Genomic DNA, 23,872 nt, shown 5'->3' with positions numbered 1-23,872 from the left:
ATCGAGTGTCGTATGCATAATGTGGGAATGTCTTTCGTGCAAGTTGCCAAAGACGCGCTTTTGTGTGACTTGAATTGGGCTTTCTCGGCTACCGTACACTTCCGCTTCAGCGAGCAGCTAGCTCTTCTGGTTGTTGCCATTTGGGCTTTCGCGTGAGTCATGTCAAGTTTTGCCAAGCTCTCCATTTGCTGTATATATGTACACGCATACATGTCAACAATGACATGAAAGAAGAATATTTGTTAGTCGTTAAGTCAGTGGAACTCGCTAGCTCTCGTGAAACAAGAGGTGGAGCGTTAGCTAGCACGCCCACAAGTAGCACTCACTCGGCTGTCAATTAATGGATAATCGACGAAAGCGTTTGGACTTCAACGTTGTTTTTCCATGGTTTTCCATGTCCAACTTGAAGACTGGAGGCTCCACGTCGGCTGCTGGTCGTCTATCTGCAGATCTCGAAAGGTAGTGACCTCCCCATTTTTCATATGGCAATAAGCTTCTGGTGACCAGCAAGGTGGACCTTAACGTTTGCCTCCTAATCTTAAATGTGTCATATATAACTTCAAAAAATATAGTTTTGATCATAGTTGGCACACTTGAAAAGTGAAAGTGTACCACTTTGTTCTTCTAAAATTATGACTTGAATCTAAAACAAAAAGAAAGAAGCAATTTGTATTGGTTAGTTAGTTGGTAGTGTTATGTGCTTGAGGAGCTGACGTCATCTTGTCATGGCACACCAGGGAGAAGGTGAGCACATGCAAGCAGCTGACATCTCTCACAAGACCTAAGTGCCAGGTACTGCACGATATCATCATCACACCCGTCTGGATGTGTTTTTTCATGACATTGATGCAAACCAAGTTAGTCAGAAACCTATATTTAACTGACTTGGTTTGCGTCAGTGTCATGGAAAAACTTTTCCAAAAGTGTGTGGTGGTGGTGGTGGTGGTACTGTGTGGCACTTAGGTTTAGTCCCAGATGTTTGCACTGTTTGCATGTGCTCACCTTCCTTCCCCCTAGTGCCTGCCACGAGAAGTAAGTGACATCATCAAGCACTTCATCTGCTTGCATGCATGCAGGGCCTTTTCAAACTGCTTTTCTAGTCAATCCATTCAAGTGGAATGCGAGTCTTTGTGATTTATGAGCAAATTTGCTCCTTTGAAGTCTTTCATGCTTGCTGGTCACTGCATTGGCTAAGTAATGTTGTAAACCTAAGTGTCCACTACTATGTTTTCAGCCTTGAGGTGAGTGTCACTGCAACAGACACAAGTCTTTGCTGCTTCTCTCTGTCTCCACATGAGTCAAAGTGATGCAATTGCAGTCACTTTGAGTCATGTGGACAGAGAGAAGCAGTCAAAGACTTGGCTGTGTTCAGTGGCTGAAGGCAAACACTCAACTCAAAGCTGAAAAGAACCTTCCAAAACCTAAGTGCCACTTTGCCCGCCTCCAAACTCTGCCCAAATTCAACCTGGCCAATCACGGCGCGACTCAGATTTGCATAACCACGCCCACTTTCTGACAGCCAATCAGAATGCAGCGAATTGCACATCCGACCAATCAGATTGCTTCATTTTGGGAAAACCACGCCCACTAGAATCACCCCAATCACTGAGCACCTCATTTGCATACACACGCCCACCTTTCAACCAATCACAGCCTTTCATTCTCATTGCTCCACCCACTTTTAGACCTCTCAGCCAATCAGGAAGCAGTATTCGTCATGATTCCACCCCATTTATTAAAAAAAAATCCCAGAAATCCATAAAAAAAAAAAATTTGGGGTGGGGGGGATAAAAAATTGTTGGAAAGAAAAGAAATGATTTTAGTTTTGTGATGTTTGATAATGAAGAGTTGAAAGTTTGTGTTATTTGTAATAGCTTTATTTCTTTTGCAGAGTAAACATTCAACAACAAGAAAGTAACAAGTTGGATGGTAGTCTGCTCGTTGCCGAGTGGTGCAGTGGTCGGCCAGAGGAACGAGCGGTCAAGTGGTCGGCCAGAGGAACGAGTGGTGCAGTGGTCGGCCAGAGAAACGAGTGGTGAGGTGGTCGGCCAGTGTTACTCCATGCCTGGATCTGAGACAAAGAGATTGGTAAGTAAAAAGCTAAGTCAAAGTTTTGTGCAGAAAGTGTTTTAGCATGATACATACCAGTTCGCAAGTCGAGTAGTGTACAGAGTATTGCATGCTGCATGACCCAGGAAGCTGATTTTTTTTTCTTGCTGCATGACTCAGGAAGTTGATTTTGTTCCTTGCCTGTCAGAAAATAGGGGAACAAATTATTGGAATAAAGATAAAATTGTGCATTGAGGTGTATTTAAAGTGCTTCACTTTTCAGGTTGCCTTAGAGCTGAGGCAGTGACAAGGAAACTGAAGTGCTGCTTTGCTCTGGTCCTCAGCTTCCGCTGCGAGCAGGTACTTGATGGTGCTCCACACTGGACACAAAAAAAAAAACGGATTCAGGTTTTGAAACGTGTTAGCTAAAATGTCATTTACTTTGCTTCTCTTACCAGCAGAAGGCTCTTCAGGCAGCACAGATCCAGGTGAACAAGCTCAGGGGCTGATGACAAATTGTGACAGGCTTTGCCCTTTGTGGACCAGGATTTGCCACATCTGCCTGGAAAGAAAAAGGAACATTCACAACTCCATTTAAGTTTCCTGCTTTTACTTTTAACTGTAGACTGGAAGCAGCCGGTCACTGGTGCACAGGCAGGCAGAGTTCCTGAAATGTTGACAAGACTCTCCAGGGTGGACACCTGCACACAACACAAACGAGACCATCAAGCTGCATTTAATTGAGCTTCAACCCTGGAAATGGAGGCGGCCTTGACGAACCTCGGCATGGTTTTGGAGGGCTGCTTCCTTTGGCCAGCAGGTGGCAGATTTTCCAACTGCATCCTTACTGGAACGTGATCTGTAGGAAGAGGAAGGTGAAAAAAAAGCAGCAGGTAAGTTCTTTTAAACAATGCCAAGTTTGTAGTAAGTTGTCATCTGTCAACATCAGACAAGTTAATTAATGGCACAGGTTCAAAACCTTATAGATCCATGCTGCAGAAACAAGGTCCTTTAGCACCACCTGGTGGACAAAAGGAAGAAACAGGTGGAAATGTTTGACACGTGTCAAACATTTGGACGTATGCGTGCGTGTTTCACCAGCGAGGAATGGAGGAGGGCAGCGCCAGACAGACAGGTGGACCAACGTCTCTCCAACCACAGCTTGCTGCTCTGAAAGACACTCACGTTAAAACCATTCAGATTTTACATTTTCAGCAAGAGTAGACCTACCTCCAAGTGTCTCATGAAGCCATGAGAGGACGGCAAGGCGGCCATCTTGGACCCTGCAGACAATAGAAAAAGAACAAATGTTTGCTATAATCAATTTGATAAGATGCATTGCTAATAAAATGGTTTTGCCATTTTGCAGTCAATCTGTTCCAGATGCAGGCCTGTGACAGAAATAAGACAATTAGAGCAGTCGATTGACTTGAAAACTCACAGAAAGTCAGTCGGCCATGTCCGGCTCGTTTTGAAAATTCGCACCTGCAGACAGAAAGCAGAAATTTAACACGAAAGCATCGAAATGTTTGAGTCATACATTCTCTGGTGGATTTATGCAAACGCTGCTTTGGCTACTTACCTTCGGCCAAACGGCGCTGTCGTCTAGACGTTGCTAAATGTTTGTGCAAAAACGGTGTTAGTAGTCCCTCTACCCGATGCGTGCTTGAGTTTTGAAAATGGAAATGTACTTACCTTCCGTTAAACGCTTCAATTGTTTGTTTGCACGCCAAATGAACGCGTTTTGGTGGTCGTCGAACACGCTAACTGCTAACGCTAGCTTCTGCAAACTTTTTAGCTTGCACGCTTGCAAGATGGAAGCACGCACGCCCAAAGTGCAAGTTGACGCTGAAAAGAGAGCAAAAGCAGTGAGTTTGAAAAGGTGAACAAACGTTGAACACCCACCTTGTCACGTTTCAACGCGGTTGTGCAGCAGGTGGACCGGAGCAGCGTGGCACGCGCTCGCTGTCAGAGGAGAGAGAGAACGAGCGTCGCGTTCTTGACGCCTTTTATAGTCTTTTGGTGATGACGTCATCAGACAAAAAAAAAAATGGGAAAAATATATTTCTAAGTGCAAATTTTGGAGGGACCTGGTCTCGAACTAGCACTGCAATCTTCGTAGTCAATGGTCTTATCCCCTCGAACATTGGCTGTTAGCATGATAGCGGAAATGTGTCTGTATTATCCCACATTATGAAGGTTGTTCTTCAGGAAACGTTCAGAGTAACCTTCAATTACAAACATTTGACATGTATGAGTAAGATCTCGATTGGCCGAATGGTTATATCTTTTCCCTTGGGTTCGGGAGAGGCGGGTTCGAATCTTATGTGTCGTTCTATTTCATTTGAAAAAGCTGCAAAGAGCGAGTCTCGAACCCGAGGCTGCCGGACTCCAAACCAAGCCATAAACCATTCAGCTATTTAGCCGTTGAAAATTTTGAAGTTTTCTTATCTATTCATAGTATATGTTTTACAAAATAGATAAAATTACCAAATCACATGAGAATTTAAGAACACTCAGTGGTGTAGTAGGTTAAGCTTTTGCCTTATGTTCGGGAGAACCGAGTTCGAGTCTCATACTATTCAAACTTTAGCTTAAAGTCTACTTGGTTGGGGCTCGAACCATGGTCTCCCGAACACCGGGTAAAGTTAAAAACCACTTTGCCATTTTGGCAGCGAAACCCGAGCTTTTTTTTGGAAAGTCTACTTTAAAATGTCACCTTGCGCGGATGAAAATGCTAATCTACCACTGTTTGACAGTACATTCGGTGCAGTAGTGGATATTTTTAACTATTTTTGAGCAAATTTACCTTTTAAAGTGCACTACCCAAACATTGTCAAAACAGCTCGAGTACGACGATGTACGAGCGATGGTCGCGTTTTGAACGCACCGTAGCGGTCTAAAAAGTACCTGTGACTTTCCAAAAGCTGCGGTGCGTTCATAACGCCGACCAAAGCTCGTACATCGCCATACTCGAGCTGTTTTGACAATTGGAGGGAACTCGCGAGCGAAAAACAAACAAAAAAAATAACATTTTAATATCCCGCGATCGACCGGTCGATCGCGATCGACGTATTGGGCCCCCCCGGTAGTATTTCAGCCAGTTGGACCTATGCAGACACTCAAATGTCGGATTTATTTGGCGGTATTTTAACTCCCCGTGACTTTCCAAAAGCTGGGGTGCGTTCACAACGCCGACCAAAAGCTCGTACATCGCCATACTCGAGCTGTTTTGACAATTGAAGGGAACTCGCGAGCTAGCGTGTTTGTGTTGTGTTGTAAGCGCCGTTGTTTGCACACGCATCAAGTGCGAAAAAACCAACAACCAGAAAAACATTTTAATATCCCGCGATCGACCAGCAGTGGCTCGACGATCGATTGGTCGATCGCGATCGACGTATTGGCCACCCCTGGGCTTCGTCTCTTTTGTGTCTGACTTCCCTGTCGTTGCGCTGCGCCGGCGTTCACACACGAGCTTCTATCTCTTTTATGCGTGTTGACTTCATGATCCAAACTCGTGTCTTATGCATGATGTGGGAGTGTCTTTTGTACAAGTTGTCACAGACGCGCTTTTTGTTGCCTTGAATTGGGCTTTCTCGGCTACCGTACACTTCCGCTTCAGCGAGCAGCTAGCTCTTCAGGTTGTTGTCATTTGGGCTATCGCGTGAGTCATGTCAAGTTTTGCCAAGCTCTCCATTTGCTGTATATATGTACACGCATACATGTCAACAATGACACGAAAGGAGAATAATTGTTAGTTGTTAGGTCAGTGGAAACTCGCTAGCTCTCGTGAAACAAGAGGTGGAGCGTTAGCTAGCACAGCCACAAGTAGCACTTACTCGACTGCCAATCAATGGATAATCGACGAAAGCGTTTGACTTCAACGTTGTTTTTCCATGTCCAACTTGAAGACTGGAGGCTCCACGTTGGCTGCTGGTCGTCTATCTGCAGATCTCGAAAGGTAGGAACCTCCCCATTTTCCATGTGGCATTATGCCTCTGGTGACTAGCAAGGTAGACCTTAATGTTTGCCTCCTATCCGTATCATATATGACTTCAAATATTCCAAAATGTTAAAAAGTATAGTTTTGGTCATAGTTGGCACACATGAAAAGTGAAAGCGTACCACTTTGTTCTTCTAAAATTATGACTTGAATGTTAAAAAAAAAAATGTGTTAGTTGGTAGTGTTATGTGCTTGAGGAGCTGACGTCATCTTGTCATGGCACACCAGGGAGAAGGTGAGCACATGCAAGGAGCTGACATCTCTCACAAAACCTAAGTGCCAGGTACTGCACGATATCATCATCACACCCGTCTGGATGTGTTTTTTCATGACATTGATGCAAACCAAGTTAGTCAGAAACATATATTTAACTGACTTTGTTTGTGTCAGTGTCATGGAAAAACTTGTCCAAAAGTGTGTGCTGGTGGTGGTGGTACTGTGTGGCACTTAGGTTTAGTCCCAGATGTTTGCACTGTTTGCATGTGCTCACCTTCCTGGAATGCGAGTCTTTGTGATTTATGAGCAAATTTGCTCCTTTGAAGTCTTTCATGCTTGCTGGTCACTGCATTGGCTAAGTAATGTTGTAAACCTAAGTGTCCACTACTATGTTTTCAGCCTTGAGGTGAGTGTCACTGCAACAGACACAAGTTTTTGCTGCTTCTCTCTGTCTCCACATGAGTCAATTGCAGTCAAAGTGACGCAATTGCAGTCACTTTGAGTCATGTGGACAGAGAGAAGCAGTCAAAGACTTGGCTGTGTTCAGTGGCTGAAGGCAAACACTCACCTCAAAGCTGAAAAGAGCCTTCCAAAACCTAAGTGCCACTTTGCCCGCCTCCAAACTCTGCCCAAATTCAGCCTGGCCAATCGCGACGCGGCCCAAATTTGCATAGCCACGCCCACTTTCTGACAGCCAATCAGAATGCAGCGAATTGCGCATCCGACCAATCAGATTGCTTCATTTTGGAAAAACCACGCCCACTAGAATCCAACCAATCACAGAGCGCCTCATTTGCATACACACGCCCACCTTTCAACCAATCACAGCCTTTCATTCTCATTGCTCCACCCACTTTTAGACCTCTCAGCCAATCAGGCAGCAGTATTCGTCATGGTTCCAGCCCATTTATTGAAAAAAATTCCCAGAAATCCGTAAAAAAAAAAAAAAAAAAAATTTGGGGTGGGGGGGGATAAAAAATTATTGGAAAGAAAAGAAATGATTTTAGTTTTGTTTGATAATGAAGAGTTGAAAGTTTGTGTTATTTGTAATAGCTTTATTTCTTTTGCAGAGTAAACAATCAACAACAAGAAAGTAACAAGTTGGATGGTAGTCTGCTCGTTGCCGAGTGGTGCAGTGGTCGGGCAGAGGAACGAGCGGTCAAGTGGTCGGCCAGAGAAACGAGTGGTGAAGTGGTCGGCCAGAGGAATGAGTGGTGAGGTGGTCGGCTAGTGTTACTCCATGCCTGGATCTGAGACAAAGAGATTGGTAAGTAAAAAGCTAAGTCAAAGTTTTGTGCAGAAAGTGTTTTAGCATGATACATACCAGTTCGCAAGTCGAGTAGTGTTGAATTGCATGCTGCATGACCCAGGAAGCTGATTTTTTTTTTTTCTTGCTGCATGACTCAGGAAGGTTGATTTTGTTCCTTGCCTGTCAGAAAATAGGGGAACAAATTATTGGAATAAAGATAAAATTGTGCATTGAGGAGTATTTAAAGTGCCTCACTTTTCAAGTTGCCTGAGAGCTGAGGCAGTGACAAGGAAACTGAAGTGCTCTGGTCCTCAGCTTCTGCTGCGAGCAGGTACTTGATGGTGCCCCACACTGGACACAAAAAAACCTGATGCAAATATGGAAACCTGTTAGTTAAAATGTCATTTACTTTGCTTCTCTTACCAGCAGATAGTTCTTCAGGCAGCACAGACCCAGGTAAACGAGCTCAGAAGCTGAAGACAAATTGTGGCAGGCTTTTCACTTTGTGGACCAGGATTTGCCACCTCTGCCTGGAAAGAAAAAGGAACATTGACACAACCACTCCATTTAAATTCACTGCTTTTACTTTTAACTGTAGACTGGAAGCAGCCGGTCACTGGTGCACAGGCAGGCAGAGTTCCTGAAATGTTGTCAAGACTCTCCAGGGTGGACACCTGCACACAACACAAGAGAGACCATCAAGCTGCATTTATTTGAGCGTCAACTCTGGAAATGGAGGCAGCCTTGAGGAACCTCGGCATGGTTTTGGAGGGTTGGTTCCTTTGGCCAGCAGGTGGCAGCTTTTCCAACTGCATCCTTACTGGAACGTGGTCTGCAGGAAGAGGGAGGCAAAAAAAATAAAGCAGGTAAATTCTTTTAAACAATGGCAAGTTTGTAGTAAGTTGTCATCTGTCAGCACGTCAGACAAGTTGATAATGGCACAGGTTCATAACCTTGTAGAGCCATGCTGCAGAAATATTGTCCTTTAGCACCACCTGGTGGACAAAAGGAGGAAGAACAAGTAGAAATGTTTGACACGTGTCAAACATTTGGACGCGTGCGTGCGTGTTTCACCAGCGAGGAATGGAGGGCAGCGCCGGACGGACAGCTGGACGGACGTCTCTCCAACTATGCACAGCTAACTGCTCTGAAAGATACGGTAACGTTACAACCATTCTGCTTTTACATTTTCAGCAAATTGGGTTGAGCAAGAGTAGACCTACCTGCAAGTGTCTCATGAAGCCATGCGAGGACGGCAAGGCGGCCGTCTTGGACCCTGCAGACAAAAAGAAAAAGAAATGTTTGCTTTAGTCAATTTGATGAGAGACCTTGCTAATAAAAATTTTTTTGCTACTTTGCAGTCAATCTGCTCCCTCTGTTCCAGATGCAGGCCTGTGGACAGAAAAAAGACAATTAGAGCAGTCGATTGACTTGAAAACTCACAGAAAGTCAGTCGGCCATGTCGGGCTCGTTTTGAAGATTCGCACCTGCAGACAGAAAGCAGAAAATTAACAAAAAATCATTCATTCTCTGGTGGATTTATGCAAACGCTGCTTTGTCGACTTACCTTCGGCCAAACGGCGCTGTCGTCCAGACGTTGCTAAATGTTTGTGCAAAAATGGTGTTAGTAGTCTTTCCACACGGTGCGTGCTTGAGTTTTGAAAATGTAGATGCACTTACCCACCGTTAAATGTGCCAAATGAATGCGTTTTGGTGGTCGTCGAACACGCTAACTGCTAACGCTAGCTTCTGCAAACCTTTTAGCTTGCATGCTTGCATGCTTGCAAGATGGAAGCACGCACCCCCAAAGCGCAAGTTGACGCTGAAAAGAGAGCAAAAGCAGTGAGTTTGAAAAGGTGAACAAACGTTGAACACCCACCTTGTCACGTTTCAACGCGGTTGTGCAGCAGGTGGACCGGAGCAGCGTGGCACACGCTCGCTGTCAAAGAGTGAGAGAACGAGCGTCGCGTTCTTGACGCCTTTTATAGTCTTTTTGTGATGACGTCATCAGACCAAAAATAAATTGAAAAAAAATTGCTAAGTGGAGATCTTGGAGGAGCCTGGTCTCGAACCAGCACTGCAAATTTCGGTGGCAATGGTTTTATCCCCTCGACTGTTGCCTGCCGGACAAACATTCGAGATTTATTTGCATTATTCCAAATCAAGAAACTATCCAGGAAAGGTTCAGAGTAACCTTCAATTACAAAAACTCGACCTTATTTTGTAAGCGTACCAATGGCCGAATGGTTAATGCTTTTCCCTTGGGTTCGGGAGAGGCGGGTTCGAATCTTATGTGTCGCTCTATTTCATTTGAAAAAGCTGCAAAGAGCGAGTCTCGAACCCGAGGCTGCTGAACACCAAACCAAGTCGTAAACCATTCAGACATTTTGGCGTAGAAAATTTTCGAGTTTTCTTATGTATTAATAGTATATATTTCACGAGATTTTTTTTTAGTTTCACTAAATTACGACTCTATTTCAGAAAACCCAATGGTGTAGTAGATAAATCTTTTGCCTTATGTTTGGGAGAACCAAGTTCGAGTCTTACACTATTCAAACTTTAGCTTAAAGTCTGCCTCGTGTGGGGCTCGAACCATGGTCTACCGAACACCGGGTAAAGTTAAAATCCACTTTGCCATTTTGGCAGCGAAACTCGATCTATTTTTTGGAAAGTGTACTTTAAAATGTCAATTTGCGCTGATGAAAATGCTTATCTACCACTGTTTGACAGTACATTCAGTGATGTGGTTGATAAAGCTTTTTCCTCAGTTCGGGGGAACCGAGTAATGATGCAAACTACAGCTCACAGTCTGCCTCGTCCGGGGCTCGAACCATGGTCTCCCTAACACCGGGTAAAGTTAAAAACCACTTTGCCATTTTGGCAGCGAAACTGAGACTTTTTTTGGAAAGTGTACTCGAAAACGTCAACTTGCATAGACAAAATTACCAGTGCTTGACAGATCAGTCAATGGTGTAGTGGATAAAGCTTTTGCCTTATGCGCGGGAGAACAGAGTAATGATGCAAACTTTAGCTTAAAGCCTGCTTCGTGTGGGGCTCGAACCAAGAGCTCCCGAACACTGGGTATAGTTATAAACCATTCTGCCATTTTGCCGGCCTAATTCGGCTTTTTTGTTAGGTACTGTATTGTACATAGAGGACGTCTAAAGGAAAAATGGACATGTTCATTTTACGCTGGGTTACATACAATGAATAGGGGCACTGCCATCTTGCGGTAGATTAGCATCATTACATGAACCGCTTCATTCACGACGATCGCCAAGCCACTGCTGGTTGGGATATTAAAATATTTTTTTTGTTTGTTTTTTTTCGCACTTGGTGCGTGTGCAATCAACGGCGCTAACAACACAACACAAACACGCTAGCTCGCGAGTTCCCTCCAATTGTTAAAACAGCTCGAGTACGGCGATGTACGAGCTTTGGTCGGCGTTGTGAACGCACCGCAACTTTTGGAAAGTCACGGCGTTAAATACCGCCAAAGGTGCGTTCAAACGCCGACCATGGCTCGTACATCACCATACTCTAGCTGTCGATCGCCAAGCCACTGCTGGTCGATCGCGGGATAATAAATTATTTAAAAAAAATCTTAGCACTTGATGCGTGCACAAACAACGGTGCTAACAACACAAACACGCTAGCTCGCGAGTTCCCTCCAATTATCAAAACAGCTCGAGTGTGGTGATATACAAGCTTTGGTCGGTGTTGTGAACGCACCGCAACTTTTGGAAAATCACGGCTAGTTTAAATACCGCCAAAGGTACGTTCAAATGCCGACCATGGCTCGTACATCCCCATACTCGAGCTGTCGATCGCCAAGCCACTGCTGGTCGATTGCGGGATATTACTTTTTTTTTCTTTTTTCTTAGCACTTGATGCGTGTGCAAACAACGGCGCTAACAACACAACAGAACACAAACATTGGCGATCGACAGCTCGAGTATGGCGATGTACGAGCCATGGTCGGCGTTTGAACGCACCTTTGGCTGTATTTAAACTATCCGTGACTTTCCAAAAGCTGCCGTGCGTTCAAAACGCCGACCATGGCTCGTACATCGCCATACATGAGCTGTTTTGACAATTGGTGGGAACTTGCGAGTGAGCGTGTTAGTGTTTTTAATATCCCGCGATCGACCGGTCGATTGCGATCGACGTATTGGCCACCCTTGTAGTATTTCAGCCAGTTGGACCTATCCAGACACTAAAATGTCGGATTTATTTGGCGGTATTTAAACTACCCGTGACTTTCCAAAAGCTGGGGTGCGTTCAAAACACCGACCAAAGCTCGTACATCGCCATACTCGAGCTGTTTTGACAATCGGAGGGAACTCGCGAGCTAGCGTGTTTGTGTTGTGTTGTGTTGTGTTGTGTTGTGTTGTTAGCGCCGTGGTTTGCACACGCATCAAGTGCGAAAACCCCCCAAAATTTTAATATTACGCGATCGACCAGTAGTGGCTTGGCGATCGACTGGTGTAATGACGCCACGCTACCACAAGATGGCAGTGCCCCCATTCACTTGTATGTAACCCAGCGTAAAATGAACATGTCCATTTAGCCTTTTTCCCGCGATCGACTAGTAGTGGCTTGGCGATCGGCTGGTGTAATGACGTCAAGCTACCGCAAGATGGCAGTGCCCCCATTCACTTGTATGTAACCCAGCGCAAAATGAACATGTCCATTTCGCCTTTTCACCAGACGTCCCCTATGCACTCTACACTAATACAAAAAAAAGGCGGTGTTTAGCTGGCAAAATGGTTGAATGGTTTCTAACGTAACCCGGTGATCTGGAGAGCATCGTTCGAGCCCCACACGAAGCAGACTTTGAGCTAAGGTTTGCATAGTGTAAGGCTGCGGTTCATGCTTTATGAAGCGGTTCATGTAATGACGCCAAGCTACCTCAAGATGGCAGTGCCCCCATTCGCCGTATGTAACCCAGCGTAAAATGAACATTTTGTGTGACTTGAATTGGGCTTTCTCGGCTACCGTACACTTCCGCTTCAGCGAGCAGCTAGCTCTTCAGGTTGTTGTCATTTGGGCTATCGCCTGAGTCATGTTAACTTTTTACAAGCTCTCCATTTGCTGTATACATGTAAACAAGTTGTTAGTTGTTAGGTCAGTGGAAACTCGCTAGCTCTCGTGAAACAAGAGGTGGAGCGTTAGCTAGCACAGCCACAAGTAGCACTCACTCGACTGTCAATGAATGGATACTCAACGAAAGCGTTTGACTTGAACGTTGTTTTTCCAGGTCCAACTTGAAGACTGGAACGAAATGTAAATGACAATTGCCAAAATGTACAAGATAAAAATGGTTATCCCTATGAAGTCAAACAAAAAAATAAATTCATTATGAAGGCTGATGTCTAGATCTGGTGATGTCATGTGTGTTTCTTTATTGTGCTTCAAATTTGTTTCTCTGATATTTGTATATAATTGTAGAATCAATAAAAGAAATATGTACATGCTGACCAGTAGTCAATATTCCATGTTCTTCACTCGCTGACTCACAAATTTGAATATTATTTGAGTATTTAGTTTACCAGGTGTTCGGGAGATCATGGTTCAAGCCCCACACAAAGCAAACTTTAAGCTAAAGTTTGCATCATTACTCGGTTCTCCCGAACATAAGGCAAAAGCTTTATCCACCACACCACTGAATGTACTGTCAAACACCGGTAGATTAGCATTTTATGCAAGTTGACATTTTACAGTACACTTTCCCAAAAAAAACCGAGTTTCCCTGGCAAAATGGGAAAGTGGTTTCTAACTTTACCCGGTGATCGGGAGACTAGGGTTCGAGCCCCGCATAAACCAGACTTTAAGCCAAAGTTTGAATAGTGAGAGACTCGAACTCGGTTCTCCCGAACATAAGGCAAAAACTTTATCTACTACACCATTGTGTGTTCTGAATAAGTTTGGTGATTTAATAAATTTATCCATTTCGTAAAACATATACTATGAATACATAAAAAAAACTCCGAAAATTTCAACGCCAAAATGGCTGAATGGTTTATGACTTGGGTTGGTGTTCAGCAGCCTCGGGTTCGAGACTTGCACTTTGCAGCTTTTTCAAATGAAATAAAGCCACACATAAGATTCGAACCCGCCTCTCCCAAACTCAAGGTAAAAGTTGTAACCATTCGGCCAATCGAGATCTTACTCATGTACATCAAATGTTTGTAATTGAAGGTTACTCTGAACCTTTCCTGAACCATAATGTGGGATAATACAAACAAATTTCCACTATCATGCCAACAGCCAATGGCCGAGGGGATAAGACCATTGATTACGAAGATTGCAGTGCTGGTTCGAGACCAGGTCCCTCCAAAAGTTTGAACTTAGAAATATTTTTCCCATTTTTTTTTTTGGTCTGATGACGTCATCACAAAAAGACTATAAAAAGCGTCAAGAACGCGACGCTCGTTCTCTCACTCTTTGACAGCGAGCGTGTGCCACGCTGCTCCGGTCCACCTGCTGCACAACCGCGTTGAAACGTGACAAGGTGGGTATTCAACGTTTGTTCACCTTTTCAAACTCACTGCTTTTGCTCTCTTTTCAGCGTCAACTTGCACTTTGGGCGTGCGTGCTTCCATCTTGCAAGCGTGCAAGCTAAAAAGTTTGCAGAAGCTAGCGTTAGCAGTTAGCGTGTTCGACGACCACCAAAACGCGTTCATTTGGCGTGCAAACAAACAATTGAAGCGTTTAACGGAAGGTAAGTACATTTCCATTTTCAAAACTCAAGCACGCATCGGGTAGAGGGACTACTAACACCGTTTTTGCACAAACATTTAGCAACGTCTGGACGACAGCGCCGTTTGGCCGAAGGTAAGTAGCCAAAGCAGCGTTTGCATAAATCCACCAGAGAATGTTTGACTCAAACATTTCGATACATTCGTGTTAGATTTCTTCTTTCTGTCTGCAGGTGCGAATCTTCAAAACGAGCCCGGCATGGCCGACTGACCTTCTGTGAGTTTTCAAGTCAATCGACTGCTCTAATTGTCTTATTTCTGTCCACAGGCCTGCATCTGGAACAGATTGACTGCAAAATGGCGAAAAGGTTTTTATTGGCAAGGTATCTTATCAAATTGACTAAAGCAAACATTTGTTCATTTTCTTTTGTCTGCGGGTCCAACATGGCCGCCTTGCCATCCTCGCATGGCTTCATGACACTTGGAGGTAGGTCTACTCTTGCTGAAAATGTAAAAGCAGAACGGTTGTAACGTTACCGTGTCTTTCAGAGCAGCAAGCTGTGGTTGGAGAGACGTCCGTCCAGCCGTCCGTCTGGCGCTGCCCTCCATTCCTCGCTGGTGAAACACCCACGCACGCACGCGTCCAAATGTTTGACACGTGTCAAACATTTTAGCTTGTTCTTCCTCCCTTTGTCCACCAGGTGGTGCTGAAGGACCGAGTTTCTGCAGCATGGCGCTACAAGGTTTTGAACCTGTACCATTATCAACATGTCTGACGTGCCGACAGATGGCAACTTACTACAAACTTGGCATTGTTCAAAAGAACTTACCTGCTTTTTTTTTTTTTTTTTGCCTCCCTCTTCCTGCAGATCACGTTCCAGGAAGGATGCAGTTGGAAAATCTGCCACCTGCTGGTCAAAGGAACCAACCCTCCAAAACCATGCCGAGGTCCCTCAAGGCAGCCTCCATTTCCAGGGTTGAAGCTCAATTAAATGCAGCTTGATGGTCTCGTTTGTGTTGTGTGCAGGTGTCCACCCTGGAGAGTCTTGTCAACATTTCAGGACCTCTGCCTGCCTGTGCCCCAGTGACCGGCTGCTTCCAGTCTACAGTTAAAAGTAAAAGCAGTGAATTTAAGTGAAGTCGTTGTGTCAATGTTCCTTTTTCTTTCCAGGCAGATGTGGCAAATCCTGGTCCACAAAGTGAAAAGCCTGCCACAATTTGTCTTCAGCCTCTGAGCTCGTTCACCTGGGTGGGTCTGTGCTGCCTGAAGAGCCTTCTGCTGGTAAGAGAAGCAAAGTAAATGACATTTTAACTAACAGGTTTCCATATTTGCATCAGGTTTTTTTGTGTCCAGTGTGGGGCACCATCAAGTACCTGCTCGCAGCAGAAGCTGAGGACCAGAGCACTTCAGTTTCCTTGTCACTGCCTCAGCTCTCAGGCAACTTGAAAAGTGAGGCACTTTAAATACTCCTCAATGCACAATTTTATCTTTATTCCAATAATTTGTTCCCCTATTTTCTGACAGGCAAGGAACAAAATCAACCTTCCTGAGTCATGCAGCAAGAAAAAAAAAAAATCAGCTTCCTGGGTCATGCAGCATGCAATTCAACACTACTCGACTTGCGAACTGGTATGTATCATGCTAAAACACTTTCTGCACAAAACTTTGACTTAGCTTTTTACTTACCAATCTCTTTGTCTCAGATCCAGGCATGGAGTAACACTGGCCGACCACCTCACCACTCATTCCTCTGGCCGACCACTTCACCACTCGTTTCTCTGGCCGACCACTTGACCGCTCGTTCCTCTGCCCGACCACTGCACCACTCGGCAACGAGCAGACTACCATCCAACTTGTTACTTTCTTGTTGTTGATTGTTTACTCTGCAAAAGAAATAAAGCTATTACAAATAACACAAACTTTCAACTCTTCATTATCAAACAAAACTAAAATCATTTCTTTTCTTTCCAATAATTTTTTATCCCCCCCCACCCCAAATTTTTTTTTTTTTTTTTTTTACGGATTTCTGGGAATTTTTTTCAATAAATGGGCTGGAACCATGACGAATACTGCTGCCTGATTGGCTGAGAGGTCTAAAAGTGGGTGGAGCAATGAGAATGAAAGGCTGTGATTGGTTGAAAGGTGGGCGTGTGTATGCAAATGAGGCGCTCTGTGATTGGTTGGATTCTAGTGGGCGTGGTTTTTCCAAAATGAAGCAATCTGATTGGTCGGATGCGCAATTCGCTGCATTCTGATTGGCTGTCAGAAAGTGGGCGTGGCTATGCAAATTTGGGCCGCGTCGCGATTGGCCAGGCTGAATTTGGGCAGAGTTTGGAGGCGGGCAAAGTGGCACTTAGGTTTTGGAAGGCTCTTTTCAGCTTTGAGGTGAGTGTTTGCCTTCAGCCACTGAACACAGCCAAGTCTTTGACTGCTTCTCTCTGTCCACATGACTCAAAGTGACTGCAATTGCGTCACTTTGACTGCAATTGACTCATGTGGAGACAGAGAGAAGCAGCAAAAACTTGTGTCTGTTGCAGTGACACTCACCTCAAGGCTGAAAACATAGTAGTGGACACTTAGGTTTACAACATTACTTAGCCAATGCAGTGACCAGCAAGCATGAAAGACTTCAAAGGAGCAAATTTGCTCATAAATCACAAAGACTCGCATTCCAGGAAGGTGAGCACATGCAAACAGTGCAAACATCTGGGACTAAACCTAAGTGCCACACAGTACCACCACCACCAGCACACACTTTTGGACAAGTTTTTCCATGACACTGACACAAACAAAGTCAGTTAAATATATGTTTCTGACTAACTTGGTTTGCATCAATGTCATGAAAAAACACATCCAGACGGGTGTGATGATGATATCGTGCAGTACCTGGCACTTAGGTTTTGTGAGAGATGTCAGCTCCTTGCATGTGCTCACCTTCTCCCTGGTGTGCCATGACAAGATGACGTCAGCTCCTCAAGCACATAACACTACCAACTAACACATTTTTTTTTTTAACATTCAAGTCATAATTTTAGAAGAACAAAGTGGTACGCTTTCACTTTTCATGTGTGCCAACTATGACCAAAACTATACTTTTTAACATTTTGGAATATTTGAAGTCATATATGATACGGATAGGAGGCAAACATTAAGGTCTACCTTGCTAGTCACCAGAGGCATAATGCCACATGGAAAATGGGGAGGTTCCTACCTTTCGAGATCTGCAGATAGACGACCAGCAGCCAACGTGGAGCCTCCAGTCTTCAAGTTGGACATGGAAAAACAACGTTGAAGTCAAACGCTTTCGTCGATTATCCATTGATTGGCAGTCGAGTAAGTGCTACTTGTGGCTGTGCTAGCTAACGCTCCACCTCTTGTTTCACGAGAGCTAGCGAGTTTCCACTGACCTAACAACTAACAATTATTCTCCTTTCGTGTCATTGTTGACATGTATGCGTGTACATATATACAGCAAATGGAGAGCTTGGCAAAACTTGACATGACTCACGCGATAGCCCAAATGACAACAACCTGAAGAGCTAGCTGCTCGCTGAAGCGGAAGTGTACGGTAGCCGAGAAAGCCCAATTCAAGGCAACAAAAAGCGCGTCTGTGACAACTTGTACAAAAGACACTCCCACATCATGCATAAGACACGAGTTTGGATCATGAAGTCAACACGCATAAAAGAGATAGAAGCTCGTGTGTGAACGCCGGCGCAGCGCAACGACAGGGAAGTCAGACACAAAAGAGACGAAGCCCAGGGGTGGCCAATACGTCGATCGCGATCGACCAATCGATCGTCGAGCCACTGCTGGTCGATCGCGGGATATTAAAATGTTTTTCTGGTTGTTGGTTTTTTCGCACTTGATGCGTGTGCAAACAACGGCGCTTACAACACAACACAAACACGCTAGCTCGCGAGTTCCCTTCAATTGTCAAAACAGCTCGAGTATGGCGATGTACGAGCTTTTGGTCGGCGTTGTGAACGCACCCCAGCTTTTGGAAAGTCACGGGGAGTTAAAATACCGCCAAATAAATCCGACATTTGAGTGTCTGCATAGGTCCAACTGGCTGAAATACTACCGGGGGGGCCCAATACGTCGATCGCGATCGACCGGTCGATCGCGGGATATTAAAATGTTATTTTTTTTGTTTGTTTTTCGCTCGCGAGTTCCCTCCAATTGTCAAAACAGCTCGAGTATGGCGATGTACGAGCTTTGGTCGGCGTTATGAACGCACCGCAGCTTTTGGAAAGTCACAGGTACTTTTTAGACCGCTACGGTGCGTTCAAAACGCGACCATCGCTCGTACATCGTCGTACTCGAGCTGTTTTGACAATGTTTGGGTAGTGCACTTTAAAAGGTAAATTTGCTCAAAAATAGTTAAAAATATCCACTACTGCACCGAATGTACTGTCAAACAGTGGTAGATTAGCATTTTCATCCGCGCAAGGTGACATTTTAAAGTAGACTTTCCAAAAAAAAGCTCGGGTTTCGCTGCCAAAATGGCAAAGTGGTTTTTAACTTTACCCGGTGTTCGGGAGACCATGGTTCGAGCCCCAACCAAGTAGACTTTAAGCTAAAGTTTGAATAGTATGAGACTCGAACTCGGTTCTCCCGAACATAAGGCAAAAGCTTAACCTACTACACCACTGAGTGTTCTTAAATTCTCATGTGATTTGGTAATTTTATCTATTTTGTAAAACATATACTATGAATAGATAAGAAAACTTCAAAATTTTCAACGGCTAAATAGCTGAATGGTTTATGGCTTGGTTTGGAGTCCGGCAGCCTCGGGTTCGAGACTCGCTCTTTGCAGCTTTTTCAAATGAAATAGAACGACACATAAGATTCGAACCCAAGGGAAAAGATATAACCATTCGGCCAATCAAGATCTTACTCATACATGTCAAATGTTTGTAATTGAAGGTTACTCTGAACGTTTCCTGAAGAACAACCTTCATAATGTGGGATAATACAGACACATTTCCGCTATCATGCTAACAGCCAATGTTCGAGGGGATAAGACCATTGACTACGAAGATTGCAGTGCTAGTTCGAGACCAGGTCCCTCCAAAATTTGCACTTAGAAATATATTTTTCCCATTTTTTTTTTTTGTCTGATGACGTCATCACCAAAAGACTATAAAAGGCGTCAAGAACGCGACGCTCGTTCTCTCTCTCCTCTGACAGCGAGCGCGTGCCACGCTGCTCCGGTCCACCTGCTGCACAACCGCGTTGAAACGTGACAAGGTGGGTATTCAACGTTTGTTCACCTTTTCAAACTCACTGCTTTTGCTCTCTTTTCAGCGTCACCTTGCACTTTGGGCGTGCGTGCTTCCATCTTGCAAGCGTGCAAGCTAAAAAGTTTGCAGAAGCTAGCGTTAGCAGTTAGCGTGTTCGACGACCACCAAAACGCGTTCATTTGGCGTGCAAACAAACAATTGAAGCGTTTAACGGAAGGTAAGTACATTTCCATTTTCAAAACTCAAGCACGCATCGTGTAGAGGGACTACTAACACCGTTTTTGCACAAACATTTAGCAACGTCTGCACGACAGCGCCGTTTGGCCGAAGGTAAGTCGACCAAGCAGCGTTTGCATAAATCCACCAGAGAATGTATGACTCAAACATTTCGATGCTTTCGTGTTAAATTTCTGCTTTCTGTCTGCAGGTGCGAATTTTCAAAACGAGCCGGACATGGCCGACTGACTTTCTGTGAGTTTTCAAGTCAATCGACTGCTCTAATTGTCTTATTTCTGTCCACAGGCCTGCATCTGGAACAGATTGACTGCAAAATGGCAAAACCATTTTATTAGCAATGCATCTTATCAAATTGATTATAGCAAACATTTGTTCTTTTTCTATTGTCTGCAGGGTCCAAGATGGCCGCCTTGCCGTCCTCTCATGGCTTCATGAGACACTTGGAGGTAGGTCTACTCTTGCTGAAAATGTAAAATCTGAATGGTTTTAACGTTAGTGTCTTTCAGAGCAGCAAGCTGTGGTTGGAGAGACGTCGGTCCACCTGTCTGTCTGGCGCTGCACTCCATTCCTCGCTGGTGAAACACGCACGCATACGTCCAAATGTTTGACACGTGTCAAACATTTCCACTTGTTTCTTCCTTTTGTCCACCAGGTGGTGCTAAAGGACCTAGTTTCTGCAGCATGGATCTATAAGGTTTTGAACCTGTGCCATTATCAACTTGTCTGACGTGCTAGCAGATGAAAACTTACCACGAACTTGGCATTGTTTAAAAGAACTTACCTGCTGCTTTTTTTTCACCTTCCTCTTCCTACAGATCACGTTCCAGTAAGGATGCAGTTGGAAAATCTGCCACCTGCTGGCCAAAGGAAGCAGCCCTCCAAAACCATGCCGAGGTTCGTCAAGGCCGCCTCCATTTCCAGGGTTGAAGCTCAATTAAATGCAGCTTGATGGTCTCGTTTGTGTTGTGTGCAGGTGTCCACCCTGGAGAGTCTTGTCAACATTTCAGGAACTCTGCCTGCCTGTGCACCAGTGACCGGCTGCTTCCAGTCTACAGTTAAAAGTAAAAGCAGTGAATTTAAATAGAGTGGTTATGTCAATGTTCCTTTTTCTTTCCAGGCAGGTGTGGCAAATCCTGGTCCACAAAGGGCAAAGCCTGTCACAATTTGTCGTCAGCCCCTGAGCTTGTTCACCTGGATCTGTGCTGCCTGAAGAGCCTTCTGCTGGTAAGAGAAGCAAAGCAAATGACATTTTAGCTAATTTTAGCATCCGTTTTTTTTTTGTGTCCAGTGTGAAGCACCATCAAGTGCCTGCTCGCAGCGGAAGCTGAGGACCAGAGCAAAGCAGCACTTCAGTTTCCTTGTCACTGCCTCAGCTCTAAGGCAACCTAAAAAGTGAAGCACTTTAAATACACCTCAATGCACAATTTTATCTTTATTCCAATAATTTGTTACCCTTTTTTCTGACAGGCAAGGAACAAAACTTCCTGAGTCATGCAGCAAGAAAAAAAAAAAATCAGCTTCCTGGGTCATGCAGCATGCAATACTCTGTACACTACTCGACTTGCGAACTGGTATGTATCATGCTAAAACACTTTCTGCACAAAACTTTGACTTAGCTTTTTACTTACCAATCTCTTTGTCTCAGATCCAGGCATGGAGTAACACTGGCCGACCACCTCACCACTCGTTTCTCTGGCCGACCACTGCACCACTCGTTCCTCTGGCCGACCACTTGACCGCTCGTTCCTCTGGCCGACCACTGCACCACTCGGCAACGAGCAGACTACCATCCAACTTGTTACTTTCTTGTTGTTGAATGTTTACTCTGCAAAAGAAATAAAGCTATTACAAATAACACAAACTTTCAACTCTTCATTATCAAACATCACAAAACTAAAATCATTTCTTTTCTTTCCAATAATTTTTTATCCCCCCCACCCCAAATTTTTTTTTTTTATGGATTTCTGGGATTTTTTTTTAATAAATGGGGTGGAATCATGACGAATACTGCTTCCTGATTGGCTGAGAGGTCTAAAAGTGGGTGGAGCAATGAGAATGAAAGGCTGTGATTGGTGGAAAGGTGGGCGTGTGTATGCAAATGAGGTGCTCAGTGATTGGGGTGATTCTAGTGGGCGTGGTTTTCCCAAAATGAAGCAATCTGATTGGTCGGATGTGCAATTCGCTGCATTCTGATTGGCTGTCAGAAAGTGGGCGTGGTTATGCAAATCTGAGTCGCGCCGTGATTGGCCAGGTTGAATTTGGGCAGAGTTTGGAGGCGGGCAAAGTGGCACTTAGGTTTTGGAAGGTTCTTTTCAGCTTTGAGTTGAGTGTTTGCCTTCAGCCACTGAACACAGCCAAGTCTTTGACTGCTTCTCTCTGTCCACATGACTCAAAGTGATGCAATTGCATCATGTGGACACAGAGAGAAGCAGCAAAGACTTGTGTCTGTTGCAGTGACACTCACCTCAAGGCTGAAAACATAGTAGTCGACACTTAGGTTTACAACATTACTTAGCCAATGCAGTGACCAGCAAGCATGAAAGACTTCAAAGGAGCAAATTTGCTCATAAATCACAAAGACTCGCATTCCACTTAAGCAATTTATTGATTAGGAAAAGCAGTATGGTATGATGTCACTTCTCGTGGCAGGCACTAGGGGGAAGGTGAGCACATGCAAACAGTGCAAACATCTGGGACTAAACCTAAGTGCCACGCAGTACCACCACCACCACACACTTTAAGACAAGTTTTTCCATGACACTGACACAAACCAAGTTAGTTAAATATATGTTTCTGACTAACTTGGTTTGCATCAATGTTATGAAAAAACACATCCAGACGGGTGTGATGATGATATTGTGCAGTCCCTGGCGCTTAGGTTTTGTGAGAGATGTCAGCTGCTTGCATGTGCTCACCTTCTCTCTGGTGTGCCATGACAAGATGACATCGCACATCAGCTCCTCAAGCACATAACACTACCAACTAACGAAATGAAATTGTTTCTTTTTTTTAGATTCGAGTCATAATTTTAGAAGAACAAAGTGGTACACTTTCACTTTTCATGTGTGCCAACTATGATCAAAAATAGACTTTTTAACATTTTGGAATATTTGAAGTCATATAAGATTAGGAGGCAAACGTTGAGGTCCACCTTGCTAGTCACCAGACGCATAATGCCACATGGAAAATGGGAAGGTACCTACCTTTCGAGATCTGCAGATAGACGACCAGCAGCCAACGTGGAGCCTCCAGTCTTCAAGTTGGACATGGAAAAACAACGTTCAAGTCAAACGCTTTCGTTCATTATCCATTGATTGGCAGCCCAGTGAGTGCTACTTGTTGTGCTAGCTAACGCTCCACCTCTTGTTTCACGAGAGCTAGCGAGTTTCCACTGACCTAACGACTAACAAATATTCTCTTTTCATGTCATTGTTGACATGTACGCATTTACATTCATATAGCAAATGGAGAGCTTGGAAAAAGTTGACATTAGTCACTCGAAAGCCCAAATGGTGACACCTGAGAGCTAACTGCTCGCTGAAGCGGAATGTACGGTAGCCGAGAAAGCTCAATTCAAGTCACACAAAAGCGCGTCTTTGGCAACTTGCACAAAAGACACTCCCACGTCATGCATACGACACTAGATTCAAAAGTGCCACACCCGTCCTCACCCTCACCTCCTGATTGGCTGTTTGGCCTGTGACGTCATTTGGACACTCCATTAGGTAGGAGATCTCTTATTCTACAGGTGGGCGCATGAAGCATCCCGGGATCACTAGCACCCCCTGCCATAGGGCTGGAGAACCTTTTTTCGTAGCCTCCGTAAGGTCTCTTTTCAAAGCCGTTTTGTTCATCTAAAGAAACACAACGTTACAGACACATGACAAAAACCGCAAGATATTATATACGTCAGCTTAACTACGGAAATGAGTTAATATAGCCACAGTGTTAAACAGGGACCTAGACAGAGCAGTTCTGTCTAACTGCATAGCCTGTCAACATAGGCAGCCGTGTGATTACGCAATCCTCAGAGGAGGCGAGACAGGAAATTGGCTCCTCCGAGCGAATCGTCTTCGGTTTTAAAATAACTATAAAGATTCATCGATTTTGGTTCAAAATGATACAAAACTATTGAAATTAAAAGGAAAATGACTTTATAATAAAAATTAT

General features: G+C 44.4%; 1 protein-coding gene and 4 long non-coding RNA genes across 40 annotated transcripts; 2 read left to right on the top strand and 3 right to left on the bottom strand.

Moving 5' to 3' along the window:
* Window positions 1–114: 114 nt before the first annotated feature.
* Window positions 115–8,978, top strand: LOC147039770 (uncharacterized). 6 transcript variants are annotated; one of them, XR_015063372.1, is made up of 10 exons: window positions 115–459; window positions 1,892–2,088; window positions 2,333–2,409; window positions 2,508–2,942; window positions 5,961–6,010; window positions 7,339–7,535; window positions 7,781–7,848; window positions 7,944–7,973; window positions 8,116–8,383; window positions 8,712–8,978. It is a non-coding gene; the product is annotated as an uncharacterized LOC147039770 (long non-coding RNA). The 6 variants fall into 6 exon arrangements; XR_015063374.1 differs by having other exon boundaries at window positions 7,339–7,848; window positions 7,947–7,973; XR_015063375.1 differs by having other exon boundaries at window positions 2,508–2,537; window positions 2,675–2,942; window positions 7,339–8,383.
* LOC147039771 (uncharacterized) lies at window positions 1,862–4,074 on the bottom strand. 2 transcript variants are annotated; one of them, XR_015063369.1, is made up of 12 exons: window positions 3,955–4,074; window positions 3,745–3,897; window positions 3,632–3,664; window positions 3,491–3,534; window positions 3,280–3,332; window positions 3,148–3,219; window positions 3,029–3,070; window positions 2,830–2,908; window positions 2,505–2,750; window positions 2,326–2,429; window positions 2,146–2,250; window positions 1,862–2,071 (listed from the first exon to the last, which is right to left on the bottom strand). It is a non-coding gene; the product is annotated as an uncharacterized LOC147039771 (long non-coding RNA). The 2 variants fall into 2 exon arrangements; XR_015063370.1 differs by having other exon boundaries at window positions 3,148–3,214.
* On the bottom strand, window positions 7,312–9,458 carry LOC147039769 (uncharacterized). 6 transcript variants are annotated; one of them, XR_015063380.1, is made up of 13 exons: window positions 9,397–9,458; window positions 9,202–9,339; window positions 9,085–9,117; window positions 8,872–8,909; window positions 8,741–8,793; window positions 8,592–8,664; window positions 8,471–8,512; window positions 8,271–8,349; window positions 8,104–8,191; window positions 7,941–8,047; window positions 7,773–7,868; window positions 7,593–7,697; window positions 7,312–7,518 (listed from the first exon to the last, which is right to left on the bottom strand). It is a non-coding gene; the product is annotated as an uncharacterized LOC147039769 (long non-coding RNA). The 6 variants fall into 6 exon arrangements; XR_015063382.1 differs by having other exon boundaries at window positions 8,271–8,512; window positions 8,872–9,004; window positions 9,198–9,339; XR_015063378.1 differs by having other exon boundaries at window positions 8,271–8,512; window positions 9,198–9,339.
* Window positions 9,459–12,531: 3,073 nt separating this feature from the next.
* On the bottom strand, window positions 12,532–23,300 carry LOC147039767 (uncharacterized). 9 transcript variants are annotated; one of them, XR_015063354.1, is made up of 8 exons: window positions 22,906–23,300; window positions 21,331–21,527; window positions 20,484–21,087; window positions 17,431–17,480; window positions 15,906–16,102; window positions 15,593–15,660; window positions 15,464–15,497; window positions 12,532–15,321 (listed from the first exon to the last, which is right to left on the bottom strand). It is a non-coding gene; the product is annotated as an uncharacterized LOC147039767 (long non-coding RNA). The 9 variants fall into 9 exon arrangements; XR_015063348.1 differs by having other exon boundaries at window positions 12,534–14,568; window positions 14,756–15,497; XR_015063347.1 differs by having other exon boundaries at window positions 12,534–15,497; window positions 20,484–20,751; window positions 20,894–21,087.
* On the top strand, window positions 13,969–21,557 carry LOC147039768 (uncharacterized). Of its 17 annotated transcripts, none has more exons than XR_015063336.1 (13): window positions 13,969–14,031; window positions 14,089–14,241; window positions 14,322–14,354; window positions 19,893–19,936; window positions 20,096–20,148; window positions 20,209–20,277; window positions 20,355–20,396; window positions 20,518–20,596; window positions 20,676–20,763; window positions 20,824–20,926; window positions 20,991–21,094; window positions 21,170–21,273; window positions 21,348–21,557. XR_015063336.1 is itself a non-coding variant. In XM_085904033.1 (12 exons), the coding sequence occupies exons 4-9, from the start codon at window positions 14,576–14,578 to the stop codon at window positions 15,451–15,453; spliced, it is 342 nt and encodes a 113-aa protein (XP_085760159.1). In that variant the 5' UTR covers window positions 13,969–14,031; window positions 14,089–14,241; window positions 14,322–14,354; window positions 14,547–14,575; the 3' UTR covers window positions 15,454–15,500; window positions 15,573–15,668; window positions 15,744–15,848; window positions 15,923–16,129. The 17 variants fall into 17 exon arrangements, 4 of the variants coding, with proteins under 4 accessions (XP_085760159.1, XP_085760157.1, XP_085760158.1 ...); XR_015063334.1 differs by having other exon boundaries at window positions 20,820–20,926; XR_015063339.1 differs by having other exon boundaries at window positions 20,214–20,277; window positions 20,676–20,926.
* Window positions 23,301–23,872: the final 572 nt, after the last annotated feature.

Source organism: Syngnathus leptorhynchus, chromosome 22 (genome assembly GCF_054491065.1).
Source record: "Syngnathus leptorhynchus isolate UIUO chromosome 22, UIUO_Slep, whole genome shotgun sequence".
Lineage (NCBI taxonomy): Eukaryota > Metazoa > Chordata > Actinopteri > Syngnathiformes > Syngnathidae > Syngnathus > Syngnathus leptorhynchus.
The sequence above is the reverse complement of the archived record's forward strand: the minus strand, read 5'-3'. Positions and strand labels throughout refer to the sequence as shown.

What these genes read in the sequence shown, in the direction of transcription:
- LOC147039768 (XM_085904033.1), top strand. An exon ending in CTGCAGCATGGCGCTACAAG is followed by an intron (nt 14,962 to 15,087) that starts GTTTTGAACCTG and finishes CTCTTCCTGCAG; the next exon opens with ATCACGTTCCAGGAAGGATG. An exon ending in CGGCTGCTTCCAGTCTACAG is followed by an intron (nt 15,328 to 15,389) that starts TTAAAAGTAAAA and finishes TTTTCTTTCCAG; the next exon opens with GCAGATGTGGCAAATCCTGG.